The following is a 16187-nucleotide window of genomic DNA, read 5'->3' on the forward strand; positions in this document are numbered from 1 at the left end:
TTAATTTCTATGAAATCAATAAGAATATACTTTTAATGTAGTTTTTCACTTTTCTTCAGTCTCAGCTGACTGCAGGTTTCCCCAACCATTTAAACAGAATATTTGCATAATGACTGAAACCAGCACCACTGATGAACATTGGGCTGTTAGGTCAGTTTCTTCATCATTAATATGCAATTTGTCATCACCACTGATCAACAACTACTGATCACTGATCAGTGGCCATTGATCAATGGGTCCAAGACTTGGATGAACGAAACATTAAAAAACGCTACGTCCAGATACACTGAATCAACTTTTTGGGATTTGCTTACCCAGATGATTGAGCATGCATCAAGAAATTTTAAGCCATGCTAAGGAACACATGATTTTTCTCTTAACATGAAACCTTAGAATTAAAAAGACGGCGCAGTGTGTCTTTTTCACATGTCTTTTACATACTGGAGAAGCACTTTCTGCCAGGAAGTTTCTGTACAGTAGGACCAGAGTAACATGTTTGAAAGATTTTTTTTACCTGCTATTTTTACTAGAATTATCATCTTTTCTAAAATGAGCCAAAACGTGACTGAAACTGAAAATAATATAAAGATTTCGGCAAAAAGACCCCGAAGGCAAACACCTGCCACTTGCCATCATTTGGGCTGAAAAAGAAAATATTGATTTTATGTGCTAAACTCCATTTTCTCAGGAGAAAGCCTTATGCTTAAAACACTGCAAAGTGGCTGATTTTACATCTTAGGAAGACTTTCTTGCTTACTGCTCAACTGATCTGGACTTAAAAGATCTCTAATTTCCAAAAAATCACCTGTCTCCTAGTCTAAATTCAGAGAAGAGAAAAGCAGAAGAGGTTAAGTTTACAGCTTCCTCTGGATTGCCAATATGCTAGATGGTTATTATGATTTTTTTATCCACTGATGCCAAAATCATATTGCCTATACCAGATTTAACACTCTCTGGATTGCATACAGGCAGCACAAAGTGAATATAAAAGACAAAGCTATTAATTTCTTATACACCACATATTATTTTTAAAGCAAGAGTTCAGCAAACATTATGGTACTAAGTTTAAATTTACTTTCAGTAAAAAGGGGGTTAAAAAGAAGATTATTATTATTCCTTAATCATATTTAACCATCTTCTTTTCCTAACCTTAGCTAACAGCTTTTCTGTCATGTTCTCCTTGAGTTCACAACCTACATCCCTGATTTTTTTTTTATTATCAGCCATTAACAATAACGGAAAGAATTTAAGTGGAATTTTCACTTGCTTGTTTTACTTGCATTTATTATATTAAATCACAGCAGTTCCAATTTGCATCCAATTACTCACATGCAATGGCTTCATGCCCCAGCAGGAAGTACTGCCCTTAAGTTCAAGAAAAACCGTCTTAACCATACTGCAGAGTCCACACAGAAAGCAAGAATTTTGCAAAGGATTCATAATCTTAGGTTTTACAAATTCATTTTTTTAAAATGATAATCATCTTCAGTCTTCCACATAATACAAGCACACAGATACAGAGTGTTTGTAATGACAAATATGTTTTTCACAGAACAACCATAACAAGCATCACATGGATGTGAAAAATAGCTTTTCTGCCCACATTTGGGGTTGGCTTCATTTCTAAGACATTATGATTCAGTTTGGCACTAACTGAGAAAAAAATAGACACATATACACTGAAATTTAAATAGCAGATCTAGCAAATGTTTATGCATAAATTAAACACACATATTGAATTTTATGCTTAGTGATAGATTAATTTTTAGGTTTGGATGTGAGCACAACTAAGATTCATGAAACAATTAATCTGCAGTATCCCTGCAGCATTTTTCTTGTTTTTCTTCTTTATTCAAGATTTTATTGAAACAATGAAATTCAAGTCAAAGTATTTAATAGAGTCAAAAAATGATGTGTTTAAGTGACATTTAAAAGTCCAGAAAAGCAACAGCTATGGAGTCTTTGTTGGTTTGTTTGCAGGGACAGAACACTGTGTGGGGGTGAGGTCTTTCAAATGCATGGGGGTATGCTCTAAGCAGAAGTGAATCTGTATAACCCTTGAGAACAAAAGAACAAGGTGACATTTGACAAAAACAAGCCCTGTGGGTGTTTTTGTGGCATCCTTAAAGGGTCCTCTTGGATGATTAAGAGATGAGACATTGAGAGGTCACCACAGGCCTCACTTCCACATGCACGCACTCCATCTCTATGTCTATTAATCGAACTGTTCATGAATGCAGGCATACATGCACAGTGACACGCACATTGCTCCCTAAGCAGTCCTACGATGACCCACAGTCTCCCTGCTGCAGTTTGGCCGCAGGACAGCGAGTGAGTCAGCTTGCTCAGCCAGCCACACAGTCCTGTCTGCTTTGTCTTTCAGGATGCCTGTTTATCTGCCGACCTTCAGTATTTGACTGTAGGTCTGTCTAGTCTATCTGACCCGTGTGCATTTCTGCTTGTCTATATTTTTTCTTTATCTATTTTTCATTCCCACACTAAGTATACTTTAAGGGGAAGACGCTTTCAGATCATCAAATAGTGTCACAGAACCCTTATGCCCTCAAATGACTAATGTTTGTACTCTATTTTTTTCTATTTTACGAAACTATTGTAGTCTTTACCTTATGATATACTCAGCATACTCAGGTGACTACTGTGAATTTGTCCTATATAATTAAAAGGGAATTGAACTGAATGGAAAAGAGGAGAGCAACATTGGGTAGATAACTTATTCCATCTATGATTGTGGTCCTTAGAAAACAGTAATTAAAGTGTTGATAACACTTCCTAGCTCCTTTGAGGCACTATTGAACCTTTGGCACAGTTAATGCTACTAGAAGAAACCTTTAGAATAAGGTCTTCCTCTGATCCCACCTTTTTGAAGAGGGCTTTTAACTTACATAATTTGCAGTGCCTCATCTTTATAATCTTTTCTTTCCTGCTCTCCTCCTTTTCATATCCCCTTCCAGGCCCAGCCAGGGGCTCCATGCCCCTCCATGGAGCTCTGGGCCAGCCATTGGATCATCTGGTGGGTTCCTGGCCATCACAGCTGTCTGGTTGCACTCTCTGCCAACCTGGTCAGCAGATGTTTTACTACCTGTGGACGAGCTTCTGCCAAATCATATCTCTCGTAAGGGTCTGCACTGACATTAAAAAGCCACACTGACTTCCCCAGCTCATTGTGTCTCTTCTCAAGTTTCGTCCAACGTTCTGGACCACCAGGAAGTGCTTGTGGTGGTATCCAGTCCCCATCACCCACATTTCCTGTCAACAACTTCCAGTCACCAGCCCTCAATGCTGCCCTCACGGCTGTATCCCAGATCCCAAAGCCATTGAGTATCAATACCTTGTCATATGGTTCCCCAGCTTCTCCTAGAAACTGGGTCAATGTTGAAAAGAATTTCAGTGCGGGGACAAGGAAGACCTTCACTGATGCTTCCCCAAACATCATGACCATCAAGGCCATGGTGGGACTGCCGCGCTCCAGCAAGCCCCAGTAAAGTAGGATACCAGTCAGAGACATGAATCAGTGCTCTGCTTACTATACCTTTCTTCTTTAGAAGTGGGCTGTGGACAAAGCCCACAGTCCGAATGCCCCCTTCCCAGTAGGTTCCTTTGCCACCTCTTAGTGGCCAGTTGCTTCCCCCCCTAGAGTGGCTGCCCACCGTTATCAGAAGAGTAGATGAGTAGAGAGTTTTCATAGAGCCCTTGAGTCTTTAGTTCCTGGACCACTTGTGCAACCCCGCTTTCCAGGCAGCTCAGCATGGCTGCAGAATGACGCCTGAGACGATTGCACTGGGAATCATAAAGGTGAAGAAAATGGTCTGGTACCTGCAACGGCGTATGGGCGGCCTGAAGGGACAGATAAAGGAAGAGTGGTGTATGTGGGTCGTGTCTCTTCAAGATCTGCTTCACTCTGGTTGTAAAAATGGAAGATTTAAAAGAATTTAATGACTGTATTTCTGTAGGATTTCTTTTTTTTTTACATGCACCAGGATACTTACCTGTCTATGTAGAGGAGAGTGGAGTAGTTCCCAGCCATCTCCCAGGCAGGCCTGTCTCCATCATGCAGGTCAAATCCACAAGCTTCTGCCCCGTCACAGCTCTGATAGGAGAAATGATCTCCACTGCCAGTCAATGTTTCCCAGGAAACTCTGAAAAACACGTCCTGTTGGCAAGCAGCTTGGCCTGCAGAAGCCCAGGTGCCACTTACCCACTATGTGTGTGGCGTATCCAGCTTCAGCCACACGCTCTGGCGGGGTGGGAATATCAGGGGGCAAGCACAGTGGTTGATGTGGGAGGATGATTGAATGCTGGAGTCCAGTGTGAATTTGGTAGCTCGCAAAATTGAGTAGGGAGAGTGTGAGAAAAGATGTTACAGTATATTGCTACATATATATATATGTCTTGTCTTCCTTCTCTCACCCCAACCGGTCGCAGCAGATGGCCGCCCCTCCCTGAGCCTGGTTCTGCCGGAGGTTTCTTCCTGTTAAAAGGGAGTTTTTCCTTCCCACTGTCGCCAAAGTGCTTGCTCATAGGGGGTCATATGATTGTTGGGCTTTTCTCTGTATCTATGAAGCGCCTTGAGGCGACATTTGTTGTGATTTGGCGCTATATAAATAAAATTGAATTGAATTGAATTGTATATTATGAAGCAATACTGGGAAGGGTTGTGTAACCAATATTGCACCTTTGGGTACTCATAGGCTGCTACACACCATTGTAGCGAAGGTGGGGTATTTTTATAGACTTAGTTTATATATGATACTCTCTCTCTCTCTCCCTGTCTCTCTCTCTTTCTCTCTCTCTCTCTATATATATATGTATATATGTATATGATATCATATACTTCAGCAAAACACCTTAGTGGTAATGTAGTAAGAGCTAAGGGATATAAAGTCAATAAAAGGAATCACATCTCCTTTTATAGCCAACATGATCAATCAAAATTCCAATAAAGTGGATTTCAGAAGGCAAACAATCTCTTTGCTCCTTGATATAAACACAGATGGTACTTCATTGCCACAAGACAAAAAGCCTGTTGATGATATGATTAATTACTTCAGCTGCAAACAGAAGCTGTAAATGAATAATTATACTGCCGGAATAATCATTTAACGAGGAAACTCACCGCCCTGTCATGAGTTGACTGCGAGAGGGTAAGCAGATAGGTTGGACATAATAATTTTCCAGTTTAACCCCCTCTGCTGCCAGCCGGTCCAATACTGGAGTGTGGATGTCTGAGCCATGGTAACCAATGTCTCCATAGCCCTGGTCGTCCACCATAATGTAGATAAAGTGAGGTAGCCTGGGCTTTTCAACCTCCTCTGTTTTCACACTTTCCATAAACGTGTCTTCATCCTGACAGGCAAGGCTAAAGAACAAGGTTGCACCAATCACAAGAATAAACAAAGAGGAGCTTCTTCTCGAGCAATGCCTTGTAACTAATATTTACTCAAAGCTGATTTTTTCTTCGTATTTCTGCTTAGTCTGCAGTTAATAAATCTCCAGCCAGATCACATTTGCAGAACGGGCAGATCTGTGGTCTCAAAGAGCTTGTCCAAAAGTCTTATCTATCCATTAAGTATGGGCTGCTGTCTTTTTCTGGGGCTTATTCTTGGTTTTGTAAGCTGGAGCTGAACTGGTGCCAGCTTCTGTGGTGGGTGGAGAAAAAGTCTGTCTCTAAGAGGTGCAAGAAACTGGCAGAGGTGAGAGTTTGAGAGAGAGACAGAGAGGTTTACCTTTTTGCAGTGCCTCGCTAGATTCCTATGTAGCTTCAGCTGTGCTATAAGATTGCTGGGACGATGTTGGGAAAGAATTAGAGGCAAATGTACTGCTCAGAGAAAGTAGACAGACATGGTGTTCTTAGCTTGCAAATCATGATTTTTATACTTACAGCAACACCACATTAAGGTAATATTAAAGGTACAAACCATAAACCTAACAGATGTTCAGTGGTAACTATGTCAAACAACCAAAAGTTTAAGCAATAGTAAAGCAAAAGATTTTCAGAAAGATAACTGTACAACAATTTGGTTTACTGTGACGAGGTAGCCCTTTTATAAGAGGATAGCTTGGGCTATATGTAGCCATATTGGTGATGAAACAGGAACAGCAGCAAAAAAAAAAAAAGAAAAAAAGAGTGACACTAATTCTGACTTTTTATTCAGGGGTTTAACTTATAAGACTGTCAAATGAGGACGTGCACTGGATCAGAAGAATCATTAATAAAGTGAATCCTGCAAGCAGCTTTACCCAACTCAAGCTGCTCTATGTCACTCACATACAAGATGTCTTTTCACAAGTCTGTGAAAAAAAGTCCATGAACTCGTGTTTTGACAGCAGGAACACGGAAGATTTACGCAGAAGGCAACACATATGATGCACTTTCTTGACCCGAAATTCAAATTTTGACATTTAAATACTTTTCTTTCCTTCAGGTAGAGCCACGCCAGGAAAACACTTGGTTACCAGTGCTGGACTATAAAATGACTTCACTATAAAACCTCTGTGTTTTTTTTCTTTAATAAACAGCAACATCCTTCTGGATTGTGTTGTACTGAGCTGGCAGCAAGCTAATCTATCAAAAGCAGGTCCAAAGAGTCAAACATCTGTTACTTCTGTTTCAGCTGCTTTGGCCTGCCCACAGTTGTTGTGCAGCTGCAAGCCACTTTGTAACCCATCTTTGGGGAGTGGACATAAATCCTGCAAAAAATTCATTATCGGAGAAGAAAATAACATTATTCGTTTCGCTACAGTGGGTGGCCCTTATTGTTGAACTACTCTGATGTTCCCAAACTTATATTAAAACTTTTCAGCCAATATTTTGATTATTTTCTGTGCTGTTTACCCCTAACTACACTATAAATCCTTTAGCCTCTTTAATTTTTCTTTCATTGATTGGTGCAGCTCATTTAATACCTGTTAACAAATACTGCCTGTGCGATGGCATCGAAACCTATCCGGCCAAAGGAAAGCTTCCGGAATTGTGATGAGAATATTTATCGACCACTGTGCTCTTAGTCTTCACCTCACTGCCATCTGCACCCCACAATGCTGAGAGAAAATCAATGCCTCACATACGAGTCCATTTCCTACCGTATGGAGGCAAAGTTATGTAATTTCACAGGCTTTTTACCCATGGTGAAAGTGAAGCATCCACTGGGGAGATTCTTTCCTCATTCTTACCTCAGCATCATCTTTCACTAAGAATGATGAAATGATTTGTGGGAAATGTGAACATGTAAACAAAGGACTATATATTATAAAGTTAAAGTGTCAAGAGGGGTACAGGAAAGAAGAGGGGGGAAGAAAAAGGAAAAGCAGTGGACAGAAAAAGCTTCAGTGTCTAAGAGTACAAGATAAACAAAGTGGCATAAAAGGAGCAGTCACTTTGTCTTGTGTGTGTGTGTGTATGTCGAGGTCTTTGGGTGTAGCCATCAGTTTGTTTCGGGGAAATGCAGGACGACGTGAACTCTGTTCTACCACTAAGAGGAGGGAGACGAGAGGGAGAAGGGGCTGTAAAAATGGAAAGTGACAAATGTCTTCTTGAGGAGTAGACAGTAAGGGATTGTACTCTTTCCTCAGCTGTCTGAGGAGACACAAAGACATGGTGCTATCAAAAACTGGTGTTATAGATTCTTTTCTACATACTATGTGGGCTGCAGAAGTGCATTTTAAAGACCCACAATGATGAAAACCGAGAATAAAACAAACAATCTACAAAAAGGTTCAGTTTATAGTTTATAGTTCAAGAATAATGTCTAAGTGAGGGGAAAAATCCCTTTCTGAATGACAGTACTGGGCAATTTGGTGTGTAGGTAAAACAAGCAAACCATGCAAACCCAGTGTGTGTTTTAACAGTGTGTGTGTTTGCATGCGGGTGTGTTTTGGAAAAGGCAGTGGTGCAGGGTAGAAGGGAGTAGGAGTTGCTGTGATTTATTCATGATGACGAATAAGTGACTCACTTGAGCTGGAGACACTCTTAAGCTGGATCTAAGGTGAGGAAATGTGTGTATGTGTGTAACTCTGTCTGAATATGACTTTCATTTTGAAGTCATCATCCAACATAAAGAGCCTTTTATATTAAAAATTACCCACTTGAGACTCTTTATTGTATTTCAAATCCACAATCCAATATATACGCTCATTTGTGGTTCAGTAGAATGACGTCAGTGCAAGCGAAGGGCAAATCATGTAAATGAAACTTACAGATGACATGTTAAAAAAAATGGAGCGTTGGCTCTCTAAAATCTGCAGATGCAATTAGAACTACAACTCACAATTTTGCATTTTTATGGGTCTGAATTACAATTTAAAACTCAGTTACTAGCACTGCTGCAGTGACATGAGGGAAGGGAAATCATATTTGCCGAAAATAACCACGTCTTCTGTACTACTGCACTATGACCGAAACTTGCAGTACTATCCAGTAAGAAAAGCATTCATGGCACAGCATGTATGTTGCATTTACAATTAGTTTGTCATGAATAAACAGATTATCACTAAAACACTGAAAAAAAAAATGTGAAAAATGCACCTGTGTAGCTTCTGAAGAAAAACAGAAAATAGAAAAAAAAACCCAACAACAACTAGAAAGCTATTTTTATCAAATTATCACACAAATGTGTCTAGTCCACATAACGTGAAAATCTGGTGTGGCATCCTCGCACTGCACTTTCACAACACCTGAAATTGATTTAGCTAGAAGCTGACTACAAGCTATGAGTTACGAAGTTTTACTTTAGTTTGGCAAATAACCTCTGCTTGTTTAGCAACTGAGCCAGACAATTCTCTCAGGTGTTAGTGGAGATCAAACTAGAGCTAAAAGCAAAGACTGCCTTAGCCTCTGGGTCTAGTACTAAAGGCAATACTAACACAGGGCACAAGTAAAATGTTTTAAGAAAAAACTACAGCTGTATTAAAAAAATATTTTCATTTGAGTGTCTTTGAGTGTCTTTGAACTAGATACTCAGTTATGTTCTACGTAACTTTGAATGTATTCCAATATGTGTCTTTTTGGATGCGCTACTTAGCTCATTACGTATCACCTCCATTGAGGTGTGTTGCAAGTTAAAGACATGCTTATATGAGTCATGTTTCCTAATCTGACCTGTTTTAATATTTGCAAATTTGAAAAAAAAGAAAGAAACTATTATTTCTGGCAAATTAAAAACTTTTGTATTCACAACACTAACTGAAAAATTTTTGAGGTTAGCTCTCAGCTGCCTCAGCCGCTCTCCAGCCATGTCAGTACAGCTCTGTATACTGAGTTGGATGTTTATAGTATCCTGTCCTTGAAAACAATTTATGTAAGTAAATTATACAATGTATTAAAATATATTCCTCTGGAAATAGTATAGATTTGGTATATTGTTAGGTGCAAATTTAAGTTTCTGATTTTTATTATATATTTGTAATTTTGAATGCAGCCTTGATTAAATAAACTAGCAAAAGAGATCATAAACGGATTAGTTTATGATGCCTTTTTCTAGTTTTAAGTTGTCTTTATTCAAGCATGGTGCACATTCTTGTACATTATGATCCCATCTAGAGAAAATAAACAATAAAGCAAGCCATGCTTTAAGGCTGGCTATCTTACAATTGAAGAATCACTACTGTAGGAGTGTGTGGTGTCTTCAAACACAAATTTTGTCCACAAACAAAATAGAGTTATAAGTGGATCTGTCTGTGTTTTATATATAGTCTTTTCCTAAATCATGGGTGAGTAATGTTATGGTCAGATACATAACATTAACCAAATGCTAACATATCATATATATGCGCTATGTTCTTTCCTTGAAATTTATGACCGCTCTACTTACTCGACCGGACAATAGAGTGGGTCATATTCTACAGCCAAGCAGAGTTTGAAGGTTCAATCCCCAGCTTTAGCTGGTCCTTGGGAAATCACTTCACTCTGAGGCATCTCACAAAGTAACTTACTGACATTAGTGAGTGGGCCGATCATAAAACAAAGTATTAAACAATCTGCAGCCTTCACCAGTTGATAAAATTAGAGGAAGCCAGATGGGCATCAAAGTTATTGCCAATATCCTGATGGCAGCATGGATGTCTATAATAAACCTCAGCATGAGAAGCAATTTAATATTTTATATGATAAATCAAGAATAAGTGAAAAGTTTGACTATAGCTGCTGGCGCTACAGAAAAAGTCTGCAGTTATTAATGTTAGGGTTCAAACCCAGGGCACCATGGATATCTGAACCACATTTATTGGCAATCCAATGCATTTCAGTAAAAGATAACAGTGTCAACTATATGGTGGTGCTACATGAAAAATTAAATATGACAGTAGGCTCCATCCTTCATTGTACTCAAAATATATATCAGTCTGGACCAAAGTTGAGGGCTAACTTGCTGTAATAGCAGCTAATAATTATAACTGAACTTTTGTCTAATAAGCTTTGTGCCATATACAGTTTTAAGGTTTTTTCAAAACTTGTCACTAAAGTGAGGAAATAGGCTTTCAGTTCAAGTCATGTTCAGTGTAAACACACAACTGCACTGAACCTGTGCACATAGACGCGCATAGCAAAATAAACACAGAATTTGCCATCTAAACCTAAGTGATCAAAACATTGCCTCTTCAGTACACCAGTGGAGCTGGCAGATATGGGCTCTGAGATATCACACAAACACTGTCACTTCTACCAGCCGTGAAGGTGACACTGACAGAAACCCTGGCTCTGCTGCTCCTCAAATACTCAAGGATCATCTTGCAGCCAGCAGAAACTCAATCCACTCCCTATTCTCCTCACCTTACACTGTGATGGATTGACAAGAAGAGGCTGAGGGGTTGAAGGATTACTCAGGCTCATCACATCAAACAAACCACCTACATGGAGGATGCTGGTGGCCTTATGTCAGATTCACAAACTTTGGTTAAACTTTTCTGCGTCCTCCTCCTCGTCCTTTTTAAAGCCTGGACCTTTCCATCCTATCAGACGTTTCCCTCGAGGAGAATGAGTGCTGGCTTTGACTCATCAAAAATGAACTACAAAAGTGATACAGTCAGTGGAGAGTGCCACCGTGAGGATTAAAGAAATAATGCATGTAGACTGATCGCAAACCTGATACAAGAAAAAATAAAATAAAGCGCCATACTCCTTGAAAATATTGCAAACAAGCATGCAGATTTTCTTTCAACTCAACTCAACTTAATTCAATTTTATTTATATGCCACCAAATCAAATCCACAGTTACCTCAAGCTGCTTAATATTGTAAGGCAGACCCTACAATAATACATACAGAGAAAAACCCAACAATCATATGACCCTATATGAGCAACCAGCTCATATAGGGGGTGAGAGAAGGAAGACAGGATAAAAGACATGCTGTGGAAGAGAAAGATGTGCTTTTTTAAATATAAGGTAGTTGCAGTTTTTGGCTAAGGATTTATTCCTGGAAGCAGCTGCAATTATCAGATTACTCAGAGTTTAAAGCAGGTTCAGGCTTGTAAAGTAACTGAAAAACTATGAGCTATTAAGGCCTTAATTCAACATAAATCTATGTGAAAAAGAACAATTCATTAAACTCCTTATCCCACAATTTCATTTATCCTATGAAGATGTTCATGGTGAAAATATTCAGGACACTTTAGTTATTCCAGTTAGGTCCAGAACTGTGAGTCAGGAAACAGAGTGGCTTGTTCACTAGTCACCATGGTCGGTGGTTTGAGTCTGAGCTTCCGTGGTCCACATGTCGAAGTGTCCTTTTGCAAGAACCAAATCCTAAATTTCCCAATTTCATCTGTGCAGGATAGACAGAGGTGCCGGATGCACAGAGTAAAGTATATGAATGAATGTGACTCATATTGCTTTAAGTCATCAATAAAACTAACAAAGTGCTATATGAATGTCACTCCATTCATCACCTAACCACTTTGGTCCAGACTCAATTTTCTCAGTGCTGGACTGATTACACAGAGCTGAGGCTTTGCAGGCCGAACAACATTTTGTACAAATAATCATATCACTAGATGATGAATCCTGCTACCAGCAAGGTTGGCCTTTGTATTGACATTTTTTTTTACAGCTATTGAATGGAACAAGCAATGATTGCAGTGGCAGTCATGTTCTCCCTCGACATAAGTGGAATTAAAAAAAGTCTACAGCATACACTGTAGAGTACCAATATGCTGATCTAAGATTGTGATTATGGCAAACATACCAGCAACACATTTGCACTGAGAGTATGTAACATGTAGCACGTTCACTTTAACCTTCAGTTCAGTATCGGAAGCTATAATGGCATAGGCTGTCAGCTTTGTTAAACTTTTTACTACATTTTAAACATTTAAAAAAAGCACTTTTCCTGGTAAATATCAGAGTAACGACGGTACTGTACAATTACATAAGTAATATAAGGTTCGCTGAGGACATTAAAGCATCATTAATGGTAAAGACTTTTTATTTATTTAGTGGTTGGTTTAAGATAAAGCCACCTGAAATACAGTAAGTTCTTATACAGGAGGAAAGGTCCATGTTTGCATAGCAACCAGTGAACTGAAGTATTAATCTCTGACCAATCAGAGCTTAGTTTGAGTGACCTGTTGTATAACATATTTTAGGACAGATGGTCTGCACTGTTATTTTGGGTGACTTTGGATGTGTGTGTATGTATTTGTTTGTGTGACTCACTGGTGTGACAGCACAAGGAGGTTAAGAGGGGCCACCTGTGTCATGAAGCAGATGATACAGGAGTCATCTCTCTGAGGACAGTGGGAGTCCTGGGAGAGATGCAGCAGTCTGTCACAGACTGGGGTCAGGAGTTCAGGATTACAGGAAAAAAGAGAGTCACAGAGTAAAAGAGTCAGTAAGTGGCTGCAATCAAAGCAACAAATTATTGTTAAAATAAATCTTTTCAAAACAATTAAAAGATATCCCTATAATAGTGTCACAGATTCAACCTAAAATGACTTTGCAGTTAAGATAGCCCTCAAAATGATGTAAATTTAACTGAAAAAGATTTATATATATATACAGTATATAACCAGCCTGCTGACCAACATAACAGAGGACACCAAAATGCTTAAATAATCAAATTAATTCAAAGAACAAATTCTATTAGGATATTTGAAGAATGATATAATTATGCCTCCACCACATGGAATCTGCAGCTTTTTAACTTGAGATTTTAAAAATATGAGACTCTTAAAAACCTGAATAAAATATTTTTTCCCAAAAGGGAAAGATATGATGGTGAGCACAGTCTGTTCTTTAAAGCTGTTTTGTAAAAATCAATTTCTGAAAGCAGAAGGTTTAAAATGATAATTTCATTTGTAATGCGTGTATTCCCGCCACTATGACACGCCATCCTCTTCATTTATGTCTCTTTGAGCAGTCTAAATATATTCATTACTTAAGAGAGACTAATCTCTTATTTTTCACATAAAACACATCCATAATGTTCATTTGTGCTTGACATTACAAAAAGTTCAGTTTACAACATGTTTATTAAAATGGCAATCTCATTTTCACCCCATCTGAGCTGGGGCGAAGGTCTGGCAGTGACTGGTTGGCAGTATCTGCCATCCTGGCACAGATGCCACAGTCAAAGGGCAGAGTCGGCGTCTGCTGCTACTCCACCAATCTGTCTATCAAATTCTTCTTGGCAAGGCCAGTTGGACAACAGAGAAGTTATGTATTAGAAAAACAAGCTGCAGGGAACAGAGAAAATGTCTGCAGCTCTTTGAAGTGTAATGCTAGAAAAGGCAAACAATAAAAAAAAGTGGGAAAAAAATGTTGAAAGAAGAGTTGGGCACACACAAACTAACAAAGGGAACATGAGCAGGACAAAGACACTGCATCATTTAGAAATTCTCCCATGTCCACAGAAAAGAAAAGAAAAACAAAAAAAACCGTGCTTCCAGGCAGCTCCTGTCCGGGATAGAATGACTGAGCAGACCTTTTCCTGACTTATGCAGTTTTTCTAACTGAAACCACAACTATTCACACTGCAGTGTTTAGTTTAGCAGAGACATAGTCCCTTTCAGCAAAGACACACTGTGTTTATTTAACTGTGCAAGTCGGTCATAGAATATCACAAACGTATTTTTGTATTCGAACATTTCTCACTGCCCTGTGAGAGTGTCTGGAAATGGTCTGAGTTCCCAGACAGTCAGAGATCCTTCAAGTTTTTCCCAACATTATTACCAATATTAGTGTTTGGATTCATATGGATTGGAGAATTTGTATTCTCCAGAAAGATGGTATTAGAAATGTCTCTGTAACATCTAAAATTACGTAATGATATTGGCTTTTTTTTTTTTTTTTACCTCAAAAGAGACAGAAATTATGTAAAAACTCAGGGACGCTAAGAGCAAGCCTGTTTTTAACCACTAGGGGAAGCAATTACCACAACTACTCTTTCCAATTGTTGGTTCAGAGGTCCCACTAATACCACACTTGTTCTAATGCATCAAATAAAAATAATAAAATACGGTGTATCAGTTTTGTTCAGTACCTTCTTTAACTGTGGTATTCTATTAGAGCTGACATTGGCTCTAGGAAGACAGTGTGACATTTTTTTCTCAGTGGCTGACCCAGGACTGATCCTGGTTACTATCCTGAGGTCTGGAAACAGCTGCAGAGCAAGGCTGCCAAAGGGAGCAACTATCATCGGTAACCTCCCACCGCATTGATAATAGCAGTGTTGGCTTTCTTGCAAGAGGATCATTCACCCTCCATCAACAGGTTTAAAAGGTCTGTCAGTGCCCCAAAGGACAATACAACATAATTTAAACACGTTTACATGCACTGAACTTCCTTTAATGCAATCTATTTTAATTGGATGAAGTTTAAGATCAAATCATTAAAATGACATGAAATTAAGAAAAGATACAAACAAAGCAAAAAAAAAAAAAGGGACTTTTTGTTACTCTGGATCATCCTTAACTTAAAATCAAACCTTTTGTCATTGTTTCATCTTGTGACTCGCGTTCAGTGTTCAAAAAAACACTATGAAGACATCTGTTGCTTTAGGCCACACTTAAAGTATTAATAATTACTAGACATACCACCAATGCTTAAAAAGCACAAGAACTGCATATAAACATTACATAGCCAAATCTGGTAAAAAGCACTTGCTCACTTTTCCCAAGAATTTAAAAAGCCCCCCCCCCCCCCCGAAGAGAGTTATGTTTCTACAATTGACTTGCCACTTATGGCACTTTGTGACAGCAGCGTTTAACACAAAGCATCACTGTGCACTAAGGTACAGCTTCTCAGACATCCAGTCTCTTAGCTTGGTTTGTGTGTGAAATGTCTCTGTTCAGACTATCTGCAGCAGCCAAGAGTTTGGCTGTGTGTATGAATGTGGCATCCAGTTGTGACCGATCGATGTGCATAAAGGTAAACATGCGGTGGAATGCATGTCTGCCTGCAAAGAGAGGCATTATATTACCTCTAATTTAATAAACAACAAACTGTTCCAAAAATCTTTTAGCAAAACAACTTTTTCATTTTATTTTTTAAGCAATTATGTGAGCATGGGATACTTCTGTATGTGCCATTCAGTCAATAATGTGAATGCTTGTGGATAAACTTTGGTCAAATATCAGTGTAGCAATGCAGATTCTTCATCCAGAGCATTAGTATTTCTTCCAAACACTCTATGATGACAGCCTTGCATGTTTCCAGAGGATCTGGCAGAATGCATGCACTAATGACTGACAGCACCACAATCTCCACTTACTGTCCACATGGATAATGTTTCTCAACAGAAAAAAATGTATTTAAAGTAATTAATCATAAGTGGTGTCTTCACTCATGGCAAAGCTCAGATGGGAGAGTGACTCTGCTAAAGGTTACTACCTCCCTTAAATGCCAGATATGAAACACTGGCATTTGGATGTTCTGAATGGTAACTTTGCATTACCTTTGCTTTGATCTGAAGAGGAGCAGGCAAGACATTGAAGGTGGCGGTGCCTTCCAATTTCAAAAATAGGACAGCACCCAGTGGCACAGGTCTGAGTGACAGGACAAGTGTTGAGCTGGACCCTCCCCTCCCTCATTTGGGGCAGGCATTCCTCTGTGTAAGCAGACACAGACCCCCTCCCATCATATTTCTCTCTCCTTCTCCCTCTCTTTTTCCTTTGGCGATGGTAGTTGGCTCACACGGAGTATGGGTGGGCACACAGAAGTGTGTGTGTGTGTGTGTGT

The 16187-nt window shown here is 39.2% G+C and overlaps 1 protein-coding gene across 1 annotated transcript; it reads right to left on the minus strand.

Moving 5' to 3' along the window:
* Positions 1 to 271: 271 nt before the first annotated feature.
* On the minus strand, positions 272 to 16139 carry LOC146505651 (arylsulfatase I). Its single transcript, XM_085181726.1, is given in 8 exon segments — positions 272 to 2960; positions 2963 to 3068; positions 3071 to 3370; positions 3372 to 3653; positions 3655 to 3919; positions 4008 to 4144; positions 4146 to 4341; positions 5135 to 16139. Coding segments are annotated over 8 exon segments (1671 nt in total). The 5' UTR covers positions 5350 to 16139; the 3' UTR covers positions 272 to 2790.
* Between the last annotated feature and the right edge of the window lie 48 nt (positions 16140 to 16187).

This window comes from Neolamprologus multifasciatus, chromosome 13 (assembly GCF_963576455.1).
Source record: "Neolamprologus multifasciatus chromosome 13, fNeoMul1.2, whole genome shotgun sequence".
NCBI classification, from domain to species: Eukaryota; Metazoa; Chordata; class Actinopteri; order Cichliformes; family Cichlidae; genus Neolamprologus; species Neolamprologus multifasciatus.